The following is a 13,754-nucleotide window of genomic DNA, read 5'->3' on the forward strand; positions in this document are numbered from 1 at the left end:
AATATTCCTATAGAGGCCGCATCTCTTTGCATAGCTTCAGAAGCACACGGGGACTCAATGTGGCACCGGTGCTGGGGAATGCTGATCACTGCGGGGGCTCTCCGGGTCTGGTGATAAGAAGGTCTCCCACTTAAGGTACCTTCACACTAAACGACGCTGCAGCGATCCAGACAACGATCCGGATCGCTGCAGCATCGCTGTTTGGTCGCTGGAGAGCTGTCACACAGACAGCTCTCCAGCGACCAACGATGCCGGTGACCAGGGTAAACATCGGGTTACTAAGCGCAGGGCCGCGCTTAGTAACCCGATGTTTACCCTGGATACCATCCTAAAAGTAAAAAAAACAAACGCTTCATACTTACCTTCCGCTGTCTGTCCCCGGCGCTCTGCTTCTCTGTACTGGCTGTGAGCACAGCGGCCGGAAAGCACAGCGGTGACGTCACCGCTCTGCTTTCCGGCCGCTGTGCTCACAGTGAGTGCAGGAAAGCACAGCGCCGGGAACAGACAGCCGAAGGTAAGTATGAAGCGTTTGTTTTTTTTACTTTTAGGATGGTATCCAGGTTAAACATCGGGTTACTAAGCGCGGCCCTGCGCTTAGTAACCCGATGTTTACCCTGGTAACCAGCGAAGACATCGCTGAATCGGTGTCACACAAACCGATTCAGCGATGTCAGCGGGAGAGCCAGCGACCAAAGAAAGTGCTGGCCCTCTAGCCCCGACCAACGACATCACAGCAGGATTCTGATCGCTGCTGCGTGTCAAACTGAACGATATCGCTAGCGAGGACGCTGCAACGTCACGGATCGCTATCTAAACTATCGTTTAGTGTGAAGGTACCTTTAGATAAGAAACGTGAGAAGCGACAGAGCTCTCCTGGAGAGAAGTTGCTAAGGCTCCAGACCTGAGTGTCGGGAAGTTACACATATAGAAGTGCCTGTGAAGACTCCTAACTGTCCGTCTGTGAGCATTTCACTCCCCTCTTTATTGATAATACCTGAGGGGTACCCAAAGTCTAAGTGGTCTGTATATACCAATTAGCTCCACTCACATTTAAAGGCCCTAACAATATAATATTAAGGACTTTTACCAATAAAGATATAACTCAAAATTCTAAAGCCCCTCTATTATAAAAGACTTGAAACTGAGGTCTGCAAGATCTGTAATTCTGAGACTAGAGAAAGATTGCAAACTGCTCAATATTCAGTTATATGGTCTTGTGCTGACATCTAGTGGCCGATTAAAGGAACTGCCATCATCTATCAGTATAAGCACTGGAATTAAATCCTATTATATACATGATAGAAGCTATGTTTAAAATAACCTAAACCTACATGAAAGAGCGGCGATATCAGATGCTAACACCTTTGACACTGAGCAATTACAATGGTGAAGACAAGTAAAGAACGCTCTAAAAGTTTAACTCCAGCTCTCTATCAGGGGAAACAAGGAGAGATGGAAAAGTTTCTCAAACATAAAGCAACAGCCAAAGCTACTCTTAAGACCCCCAATCCGAACACTGGCACTGATGACCTGGTTGAGGACTCTGACTCCAGTGAGGAATTGTCTGAGAGTGACTTCCCTCAATCTGACTCAGGGAAGCTTTCCAGATCGTTTCTTAAGAAGTCCCTATCTCAGGCTATGAAACCCTTGATAGCAGAAATTGCAGGTATGAGAGCAGATCTATCACATATAGGGAACAGAGTAGATTCGCTGGAAAATGCTCAATCCACCATAATTAACCAAACAAACCTGATGAAAGACCATTTCGAATTCCACAGACATCAAATGAACAATACAGCCTTAGCGCTCGAGGACCAAGAGAATCGGAGCAGGAGAAAGAACATTAGAATTAAAGGCTTGCCCGAGAGTGTATCCCAAGAGATACTAGAGAAAGCCACAAAGGAGATTTTCGCTTTGCTGATACCACAGGAAAAATGTGACCAAATCATCAGCGAAAGGGTCCACAGGGCGCTGAGACCAAAGCCGAGGTCCACAGACCCACCGAGAGATGTTATCTGTGGATTACTAAGCTATTTAGATACTAACGCCTTACTGATGGCTTCCAGAGATTAAAAAATCACTCTGCTACGAGGGCTCTCCCATACAAATTTTCCAAGACTTAGCTCCGTCTACTCTGATGAAGCGTAGGATCCTAAAGCCATTACTAGATATCCTGCGCTCCAAAAAAATCCTTTATAGATGGCTTTTCCCTTTCGGTTTGGCGATTAATGGAGGTGGGAAGCAGATTATTGTCAGAAGCCCAAATGATCTCCCCGGTGTTTGGGAGGCCCTGGATCTTACTCCTGTAGAGATCCCCTCCTGGCTTCCAATGGATATGGATCCATACTCGCCCCCACCTTTGAGAGCTATTTCAGGGGAACATGGGGACTGGACTCCAGTCAAGAGAGGGGCCTCCCCTAAGCAGATGAAAGCGGGAAATAAGAAGCTCCCCCGTGAACCTTTTACTCTCTTCAATACTGCTTTGTTCCTTATGCAAAATGCATTTGTCTTTGACTGTTATGATTATATTCAGTAACAGTTATATAATGTCTTAAGATGTTGTTTAATTATTTCCTATTTTTGACAGATCGCCGCTCGTACATGAGATGGCACCTACCCTGTCTGCTATGGGAGGACTCCCTAGCCCCCGCCTCTGCGGCAGATGGGCAACTCATTTGTATATTGATGTTCCCTCTCCTTTTCCCCAGTTGCTACATGCTTTCTTGTTCCCTTGGAATTGGTACAATTTCAGTATTTTTTTTAGAATGTTCTGAACTGCCTCAAATACCCAGTCATGGCTAATGGTAATCCCCCGGCCAACATAATTGTGGCCTCATATAATGTTAAAGGCATACGATCTTCAAATAAAAGAAATCAAATCTTGAGATTTCTACACTCCAAAAAGACAAATATTGCCTTCCTGCAGGAAACGCATTTTAAACACAACAGAACCCCGGATATGACTAGATCTTACTTCCCTCATTGGTTTCACAGCACAGGAACATCTGCCTCTAGAGGCGTCAGCATAATCATAGGTAAAAATGTACCCTTTACGTTAAAAGATTCCCTATCCGATCCGGAAGGTAGATTTATTATCCTCAAAGGCCTTATTGCTAACACAAAAGTAACTTTTTGCAACCTTTATGCGCCTAATCGAGATCAGGTGGGCTGGTTATGTAGGACATTGCAAACCCTGAAATTGTTCTCAGAGGGAACGGTAGTTGTTGGAGGAGACTTTAACCTACCCTTTAATCCGTTTTTAGACACATCGTCTGGGAAATCCCACTTAGCTCAAAAAGCCCTTAAAAAACTGCATCTTTCTCTACAATCGTTAAATTTAATTGACACATGGAGGACTCTACATCCCTCTGTTATAGACTATACATTTTACTCTTCCCCCCACAACACTTACCATAGAATTTATTATCTATTAGCCCCATCGAACTGCCTTCAACTCATTAAATCAGCTACAATTGACAATATTACTTTGTCTGATCATGCGCCTATTTTCCTAGAAATGACCATCACTTCCCTGCCCAGACGGACATTAACCTGGTCCCCAAACGAAACATTGCTAGATTCAGACACGTATATAGCCAAATTAACTAATACTCTTAATTATTTCTTTCAGGAAAATACTAATTCAGGGCCCCCAACCGCTATTATTTGGGAAACGCACAAAGCGGTTATTAGAGGCGAACTCATAGCTTTGGGCTCATTTGTTAAAAAGGAAAGATCAAAACAAATAGTTTCAATTCTACAACAAATAGACCGAGCCCCACTCCATACAGCCAACCAATTCCAGCCCTGTGCTGATGAGGGCCTAAAGCCCGAAACACGTGTCCACAGGTAGGAATTGGTTGGCTGTGTAAATTTAGAAACTAATCCGCAGCATTGCACGCTTGGCGGTTCCAAGCGCTGTGGATTAGACAGGGGTGGAAAGATGATTTGCATAGCTCCGCCTACTGCAAAGGATTCTGGGTAAACCTGCTATTCTTTGTATTATGCTGCTTGCAAGTACTTTCCGTTTCAGGAAAGCATCCACTATGTATTTCCTTTAAGTAGAGGGCTTTTCGGTCTCTTTCGTCCCGCTACATTTAGCCCAACTTGGGTCTCTCCCTAAGGTGGCTAGCATATATGTATCGCTTGCCCACCGAGCCCCACTCCATACAGCCAACCAATTCCAGCCCTGTGCTGATGAGGGCCTAAAGCCTGAAACACGTGTCCACAGGTAGGAATTGGTTGGCTGTGTAAATTTAGAAACTAATCAGCAGCATTGCACTCTTGGCGGTTCCAAGCGCTGTGGATTAGACAGGGGTGGAAAGAGATGATTTGCATAGCTCCGCCTACTGCAAAGGATTCTGGGTAAACCTGCTATTCTTTGTATTATGCTGCTTGCAAGTACTTTTTGTTTCAGGAAAGCATCCACTATGTATTTCCTTTAAGTAGAGGGCTTTTCGGTCTCTTTCGTCCCGCTACATTTAGCCCAACTTGGGTCTCTCCCTAAGGTGGCTAGCATATATGTACAACAAATAAATACACTTGAGGATCCATAAAAAATCCAAAAGTAAAATAATGCAGAACGAACTATTACAACTGCGAGATGAGCTAAAAAACTTGCTAAATATACAGTCTGCTAAAATCTACATGAGGTGTCAACAAAAATTCTATTTACATGGTAATAGAGGCAGTAAATTAATGACTTCATTACTTAAACGCAATGACTGGAGGTTTATACATCGTATCCTATCAGCTGATCATTTAAACACAAGACCTCCGATATTGCAGAAGAGTTTCGCTCTTTTTATGAAGACCTCTATAATTTACCTGCTTTGCCACAAGCTGGAGACCCATCTGAAATTCTCTCCAAAATTAAAGATATCCTCACACCTCTCAAACTCCCTAAAATCTCGATAGAAGGACATCAGTCTTTATTAGCGCCTATTTCTCCTAAGGAGATACTAGATACGCTAACATTGATTCCCAATGGGAAGGCCCCAGGCCCTGATGGCTTACCAATTATTTATTATAAAAAATTTAGTAAACAACTCCTACCTCATTTAGTTTCTCTGTTTAATTCACTCTTAGAAGGCCAATCATTGCCGAGACAATCATTAGAAGCTTTTAGCTCCGTTATCCCTAAAGAAGGAAAGGACCCTGCTGCATGTTCTAACTACAGACCCATTTCCCTTCTTAATTCAGATATTAAACTCTGGGCCAAAATTTTAGCAATTAGGCGGAGTTCTTTCTTACCCAAGCTAATTCACTCGGACCAGGTGGGATTCGTCAGGGGGAGGGAGGATAAAGACAATTCAACCAAAATTATTCAGTCTATAACTTTTGCTAAGAACAGAGGGATCCCTTTGGTCCTCCTCTCAACAGATGCGGAGAAAGCATTTGACAGTGTGAGCTGGTGCTTTATGGAACAAGCTTTGTTGAAGTTTGGCTTTCCATTGCAATTTATCGATGCGATCTCTCTTTATTCGCAACCTACAGCTAAGGTAAGAGTAAACGGCACCCTGTCAAATGGCTTTAGTATTCACAACAGTACGAGACAGGGATGCCCATTGTCCCCGTCCCTATTTATTCTGGTTATAGAAACTTTAGTTAAAAAAAATAAGACAAGATACAGCGGTTGGAGGTTTAAAAATTGGCTCAATAGAACTAAAAACTTTGGCCTTTGCTGCTGATTTGCTTTTTTTGATCACTAACCCTTCCCAGGCCTTCCCAATAATAATTTGGGCATTTATTCAACTTTAAAATTAATACTACAAAATCTGTTGCTTTGAATATTTCTCTCCCCCACACAGGTCTGACTGAGTTATACTCACTTTGTCCCTTCTCATGGGCCACAAATTCCATAAAATATCTTGGTATTGAGATTACAAAGAACCCCAGCCACCTTCTTCAAGCAAATTACTCTGCTCTATTTAAAAAAGTGCAGGGCCTGTTAAAATCGTATAATTTACCTACATTGTCTTGGATGGGACGTATTAACATCTTCAAAACGTACATCATGCCAGTTATTTTATATACACTAAGCATGGTCCCGATTAACATCCCACAATCCTATTTTAGTAATTTAAAATCGTTAATTTCCAAATTTATATGGAAACAGAAACCAGCCAGAATCACATATCAATTTCTCTCTTGCTCAACTCTTACTGGTGGTTTGAGATTGCCGGACCCTGCCCTTTATTTCCAGGCAGTTCACATATGTAGATGGCTTAAAATAGCTAGCTTTGAGGGAAATAACTGACAGTATAGATTTAGTTTTGCTAGGACCGAAGGGAATACCTTACCTCTGGTCGCTGGCCAAACCCCCCAGTGAGCTCAGATTGGACGATGTATCCCTAACAACACTCAAAGTTAGACGCTCCTTAAACAAGGATCTTCCATCGGACTCCTTCCCCTCTATGTTTGCTCCGATTTGCTCCATACCAGGATGGCACCATTGAAGCTCTAAAAAACTATAGGGAGAAAAATACTTTATCTAAAAAACTAATTAAAGCTGCCAAAAAGGAAACAGAGAAGCACATTGCTAAGGAGAGTAAAACTAATCCCAAACTGTTCAACTATATCAATAGTAAAAGAATAAAAACTGAAAATGTAGGCCCCTTAAAAAATAGTGAGGAAAGAATGGTTGTAGATGACGAGGAGAAAGCTAACATATTAAACACCTTCTTCTCCACGGTATTCACGGTGGAAAATGAAATGCTAGGTGAAATCCCAAGAAACAATGAAAACCCTATATTAACGGTCACCAATCTAACCCAAGAAGAGGTGCGAAACCGGCTAAATAAGATTAAAATAGATAAATCTCCGGGTCCGGATGGCATACACCCACGAGTACTAAGAGAACTAAGTAATGTAATAGATAAACCATTATTTCTTATTTTTAGGGACTCTATAGCGACAGGGTCTGTTCCGCAGGACTGGCGCATAGCAAATGTGGTGCCAATATTCAAAAAGGGCTCTAAAAGTGAACCTGGAAATTATAGGCCAGTAAGTCTAACCTCTATTGTTGGTAAAATATTTGAAGGGTTTCTGAGGGATGTTATTCTAGATTATCTCAATGAGAATAACTGTTTAACTCCATATCAGCATGGGTTTATGAGAAATCGCTCCTGTCAAACCAATCTAATCAATTTTTATGAAGAGGTAAGCTATAGGCTGGACCACGGTGAGTCATTGGACGTGGTATATCTCGATTTTTCCAAAGCGTTTGATACCGTGCCGCACAAGAGGTTGGTACACAAAATGAGAATGCTTGGTCTGGGGGAAAATGTGTGTAAATGGGTTAGTAACTGGCTTAGTGATAGAAAGCAGAGGGTGGTTATAAATGGTATAGTCTCTAACTGGGTCGCTGTGACCAGTGGGGTACCGCAGGTGTCGGTATTGGACCTGTTCTCTTCAACATATTCATTAATTATCTGGTAGAAGGTTTACACAGTAAAATATCGATATTTGCAGATGATACAAAACTATGTAAAACAGTTAATACAAGAGAAGATAGTATTCTGCTACAGATGGATCTGGATAAGTTGGAAACTTGGGCTGAAAGGTGGCAGATGAGGTTTAACAATGATAAATGTAAGGTTATACACATGGGAAGAAGGAATCAATATCACCATTACACACTGAATGGGAAACCACTGGGTAAATCTGACAGGGAGAAGGACTTGGGGATCCTAGTTGATGATAAACTTACCTGGAGCAGCCAGTGCCAGGCAGCAGCTGCCAAGGCAAACAGGATCATGGGGTGCATTAAAAGAGGTCTGGATACACATGATGAGAGCATTATACTGCCTCTGTACAAATCCCTAGTTAGACCGCACATGGAGTACTGTGTCCAGTTTTGGGCACCGGTGCTCAGGAAGGATATAATGGAACTAGAGAGAGTACAAAGGAGGGCAACAAAATTAATAAAGGGGATGGGAGAACTACAATACCCAGATAGATTAGCGAAATTAGGATTATTTAGTCTAGAAAAAAGACGACTGAGGGGCGATCTAATAACCATGTATAAGTATATAAGGGGACAATACAAATATCTCGCTGAGGATCTGTTGATACCAAGGAAGGTGATGGGCACAAGGGGGCATTCTTTGCGTCTGGAGGAGAGAAGGTTTTTCCACCAACATAGAAGAGGATTCTTTACTGTTAGGGCGGTGAGAATCTGGAATTGCTTGCCTGAGGAGGTGGTGATGGCGAACTCAGTCGAGGGGTTCAAGAGAGGCCTGGATGTCTTCCTGGAGCAGAACAATATTGTATCATACAATTATTAGGTTCTGTAGAAGGACGTAGATCTGGGGATTTATTATGATGGAATATAGGCTGAACTGGATGGACAAATGTCTTTTTTCGGCCTAACTATGTTACTATGTTACCATACTTACTAGACCCAAAATATAGAGACCCTTACGGATTGTGGTCCTCCCTTCCTAAAGAACCTTTGAAAAACTTCTATAATGGCAGAATCTTATATAGAGGAACTTGGCCCCCTAATTCCTTGGCGCATCCCAAAAACTTTCTACAAATCCAACACTATAGACGTACGCTTCTTAACTTCAAAAAAAAGTTTCCCCATGGTTCCACTTGGTCATGGCTCGACATAATGGCTAGAATCCCTCATCCCGAAATGAAGAGCATCTCTCGTATCTACGCACAACTCAGCTCCGCCAACAATCAGACTAAACCTACATTTATTCACTCCTGGGAGCTGGAGATGGGTGCTGTTTTTACAGAGACACAAACGTCAAAAATTTTAGCTTTTGCAAGGGGATTTTCCCGATGCATTTTACTCCAAGAAAATTCATATAAAATTTTGACCAGATGGCACCTAACTCCAGCCAAATTATTTCATTTGGGTCTGTTGGATGACAGCTCCTGTTGGCGTTGCCATGACCCATTGGGCCATCACACCCATATATTCTGGGAATGCCCTAAACTAAAAGCGTTTTGGGAAGAGATAGGTAAGACTCTTAAGAAACTTAACTTGATTAAAACCAACCTTCAGGCTGCTGAGGTCCTGCTTTCCTGTCCTTCTATTAATTTCAAACCCAAGAAACATAGACTTTTGCCGTTACTATTAAGTGCTGCAAAGCACTTAATCATTTTACATTGGAAAGATGCTTCCCCTCCAACCGTGTGAGTGGTTTTCCAAAGTGGACCAAATCTCTAGACAGGAAGAATTATCCAGTTGGGAAATGAACAACCATGACCTGTTTGTAAAAATTTGGACTCCCTGGAAAGAGCTAAGAGCGAGCGGATATACTTATTATAATTTCGCTGCTTAATGTATGCCCGTGGTTAAGAGTTATGACTGGATGTATTATCACAAACTGTATTTGTTTTTGGCTAAGATTCAATGTTGAGTACCATTTCTTGTTCTAATGGTTCAATCTCCCCCCCCCCCTAGTTTTTTCCCCCTATTCCCTCTCCCCGCCCTACAGTCCACTCTCCCCTGCCCTGCATCTACCTGACCCCTTCCCCCCCCCCCCCCAATTTTCTTCTTTATTCTTATGGTTTTCTCTTACAATACAATAAGATATTTGTAACTGCTTATATGTTTATTACTAAATAAAGAATTTACAAAAAAAACAAAGCTTAAAATCCCTCACTTTCTTTGTACAACCGCACAGTACGGCAATTGCCATCCTGTCACTTCTAGTACTTTCATTAGACTGAACTTCTGTGTTTGTTAAAAGCTCAGCTCTAAGGATGGTTTCACACTTGCGGTGGGCAGAACTGCGTAGTGGCTTTGCTAAGCCCCGCCCACTGCCACATCTTTTCCATTCAGCTCCGCCTACATCGACATGCGTCCTGCGTACCTATCTTTAACATTGGGTACGCAGGCCATGTGAATGTATGCTTTTTGTTGCGGTCGGCGCAGTGTCAAAACGACACATGCGGAGGCATCCACATACATTCGCATGGCCTGTGTACCCAATGTTAAAGATAGGTACGCAGGATGCATGCCGATGTAGGCGGAGCTGAATGGAAGAGGTGCGGCAGGGGCGGGGCTTAAAGGAAGAACTATGCAGCCCTCCAAAGCTCTGCCCAAAGCAAGTGTGAAACCAGCCAAGCACTGACAAAACATGCTGGGGTAAATTACTTACTGAACACTCCTCGTACAAATATAGCACCGCGACACACAAGAAAATGTAATTACAAAAATATTCCTAAGAATTAAGCTGATGAGTAGTGAAAAGTACAAAAAAATTCCAACAAGCAAAAGAAATTTTTTAAACCCCATTTATTAAACTTCTGTATGTTGTGACGGGTGAACAGTAAGTTTAGGAGATCTCATCTTAGAAAAGGATAGCAGTGGCATTAAAAACTGAAACATTCTCCATAATGTATAAAAAAGAATTATAACAGTTAATTCCTGTTTATCCAGTATTCAACAGTAAAAGTTTGAGATGGTTTAAAAGCATTCAATATATTGAACAGATAAGTTGCATCTCAAATATGCATTGTAAAAATAAATGTACAAAAGAAACAAAATCCACCCTACCTTCTACTTTAACTTAAACAAAAACAAGAAAAAACCTAAGAGTGAAATATTTTCTTCATATAAACAGTATTGTTTTCCAAATCTATTCCCACCCTATTATCCATTATTTGCCACCAATATTAAATGGGATTTTTTTCCTAAATGAGATCTGAGCAGTGGGTTGGAATTCATTAACTGAAAAATATCATTAAAAAGTGGATATGTAAAACAGTAAGTTACATCAGGCTTAAAAAAAAATCTCAAAACTTTAAACAGTAATAAACTCAGCAAAAAGTAAAAAAAAGAAAAAAAATTTTTTTTTAAAAGATTGCCAAGATAACGAACACTTTGAATTTAGAAACAGCATCTCTATATAACCACTTTCTTAAGGAAAAAAAATTCAGAATACAATGAAATATGACTTTCATACCCTTTCGTATGAGACTTTTTTTTTTTTTTTTTAGCTTTTAACTTTGCTGACAAAACACCTGAAAATAACCAGCCAACTGGCGGTGGTTCTTAATACTCATCAGTAATCAGGCCAATAAAAACACATTTATACCTTCTCGTTTATATAAATTGCTGTACATGAATATGAATGCTGTTTGCCAATAAAATATTTTCAATTACAAAAAACAAAAAACAGTCCTCTGCTAAGAATTGTGTTACATCCCCTGTTTATTTTTCTGCTGGTTTCGTGGGGAATTTTTCAGGACATCTCTAAGACGAAGGTAAGTACCAGTTGACTCAGACATGTTCTCAAATTCAAACGGTGTAATACCTTCTGCAAACTTACTCCTATCTGGAATTCTATTGTTGGAAGAAGAAGGGTCAATATATGCAGCCTCTTCGGTAACATCTGTTCCCACACATGTCTTTTTCTCATCAGTATTGTCAACGGTCTCTGTAACAACCATCTCCGGAATTGGAGCACCTTCATTGGGATCTTTGTTAAAGGATTCTTCTTCTGTTGTCAGAGGAACATTTTCATTGGATTCTTTTAGAATGGACTTTGTGGGGAGAACAGAATTCTTCAATTCTTCAATACTGTGTCTTGTAATTTTCCCTTCTGTGACACTGTCACTTTCAACTCTGCTTGGAGAAGAAGAAACAGAATTACCATTTAATGGTGTATGAACATCTGATTCGCTGTTTGTGCTCTCTGCATTCTCCAGAGCTGCCCAGATTAAACGTTGCTGTTCTTCCAATTCCTCCAAAGTCAAAGTGTCTTCATCCATGGAACTTGCCACCTTTGGTTGCAGAGGAAAACCATCTCTTGAAAGTAGAGGGGAGCCTCTAGAGGGAGGAGTGGGTGGAGGTGTTCCTTTTGGTAAGGGTGGGGGAGTTGGTGTTGGTGGAGGTGGGGGTATAAAATTTGTAGGTGTTGAAGGAGGAGTTCCACGAGAGAGTGAAGGTGGAGTATTATATGGAGATCCAGGGGGAAGAGGTGGCTGAAAATTAAACCTTTGGGAAGGAGAGCAGTACGACTGATCTGCAAAAAAAATAAAAGTAATCAAGTCAGTTTCTACATACATTATTAATATAAACTACGGTAGGTATATTTAACAAAAATATATTTCAAGTGCTGGTTTACATTGACTAAACTGATAAGCACTTAGTTCAAATTTTTCTTGAAACTGTCAGTCATTAGTTTTAAAGGGAATGTGTCAGTTGTTTAGATATATAACCTGAGGGGAGCATGATGGAGCGGCTAAGACTCGGGTAGTTTTGATAAAACTACTTTTCTCTGCAAACATAGCAGTTTTCTCAATGCTGAGCTCAGTAAAACTCTGCCCACAGCACAGATAGGCAAAAGGCTTCCAATGCCCAGAAAACAGTTAATCAGTGGTAGGGCATGTTTACACAATGTAGAACGACGGCATCACATGACACAACTAGCGATGATCTGGTGATAATCACCAGAGTTGTCAACCTACTATTCAATGTTTCATGGACAATGAAAGGAGACCATACGTAGCCTGTACACTCCAAATAACACAAAAGTCAAGAAATAGTCAATATAGTCAAGAAACCTGAAGGTCAAAAAACAACATTTTATTTCAAAATCTTAAAATGTAAAAACAGGATTCAATAGTACAGAATATTACAAAAATATCCATATTGAATCAGGAGCCCCATATAATGCTCCATACCGTTCATGATGGCCCCATAAGATGCTCCATATTAAAATATGCCCCTTATAATGCTCCATACAGTTCATTATGGCCCCATAAGATGCTGCACATTAAAATAGGCTCCACATTAAAATATGCCCCATATAATCCTGCATAAAGGTTAATAATGGCCCCATAAGATGCTCCATAGACATATTTGCCCAATATAATGCTGCACAAATGCTGATTATGGCCCCATAAGATGCTCCATAAAGATATTTGCCCCATATAGTGCTGCACAAACATTATGTCCCCATACAGACACTTGCTCCATATAGTGCTGCACAAACGTTATGGCCCCATTTAGTGCTGCACAAATGTTATGGCCCCATATAGTGCTGCACAAACGTTATGGCCCCATATAGTGCTGCACAAACGTTATGGCCCCATATAGTGCTGCACAAACGTTATGGCCCCATATAGTGCTGCACAAACGTTATGGCCCCATATAGTGCTGCACAAACGTTATGGCCCCATATAGTGCTGCACAAACGTTATGGCCCCATATAGTGCCGCACAAACATTATGGCCCCATATAGTGCCGCACAATAGTTATGGCCCCATAGATGCTCCATACAGACACTTGCCCCATTTGCTGTGATGAAAAAAAAAAAAAAAAATCACATACTCACCTCTCCGTCGCTCAGGCCCCCGGCGCTTTCAATATTCACGTGCTGTTCGTTCCGGCGCCGCTCCATCTTCAGCACTGACGTTCAGGCTGAGGGCGCGCACTAACTACGTCACCGCGCCCTCTGACATGAGCGCCACTGATGAAGATGGAGCAGCGCCGAAACGAGGAGCAGGTGAGTATCGCACAGCGCTCCCCCTCCCCGTTATACTTACCTGCTCCTGGCACTGTGCAGTCTCTGCTTCCCCGACGCTGCAGCTTCTTCCTGTAGTGAGTGGTCACATGGTACCTCTATGGGAGGTGGAGCAGCATATTCATTACTGTAATGAGCGGTACCATGTGACCGCTCAGTACAGGAGGAAGCTGCCAGCGCCAGGAAGCCAGGGACCTGCAGGGACCGCGCCAGGAGTAGGTGAGTATAATTAGACAGTCCCCGCTCCCCCTCCCCTGCCGA

General features: G+C 41.8%; 1 protein-coding gene across 2 annotated transcripts in view; it reads right to left on the minus strand.

The window, feature by feature from the left end:
* Nucleotides 1-10,239: 10,239 nt before the first annotated feature.
* ZCCHC8 (zinc finger CCHC-type containing 8) overlaps nt 10,240-13,754 on the minus strand; it is an 82,226-nt gene continuing 78,711 nt past the window's right edge. For both annotated transcript variants that reach the window (XM_069755643.1, XM_069755639.1), the window contains one exon: nt 10,240-11,990. In XM_069755643.1, the coding sequence (XP_069611744.1) occupies nt 11,164-11,990 (827 nt within the window). In that variant the 3' untranslated portion in view covers nt 10,240-11,163. The remainder of the gene's footprint in view (nt 11,991-13,754) is intronic.

The sequence above is a fragment of the Ranitomeya imitator genome, chromosome 1, assembly GCF_032444005.1.
Source record: "Ranitomeya imitator isolate aRanImi1 chromosome 1, aRanImi1.pri, whole genome shotgun sequence".
Lineage (NCBI taxonomy): Eukaryota > Metazoa > Chordata > Amphibia > Anura > Dendrobatidae > Ranitomeya > Ranitomeya imitator.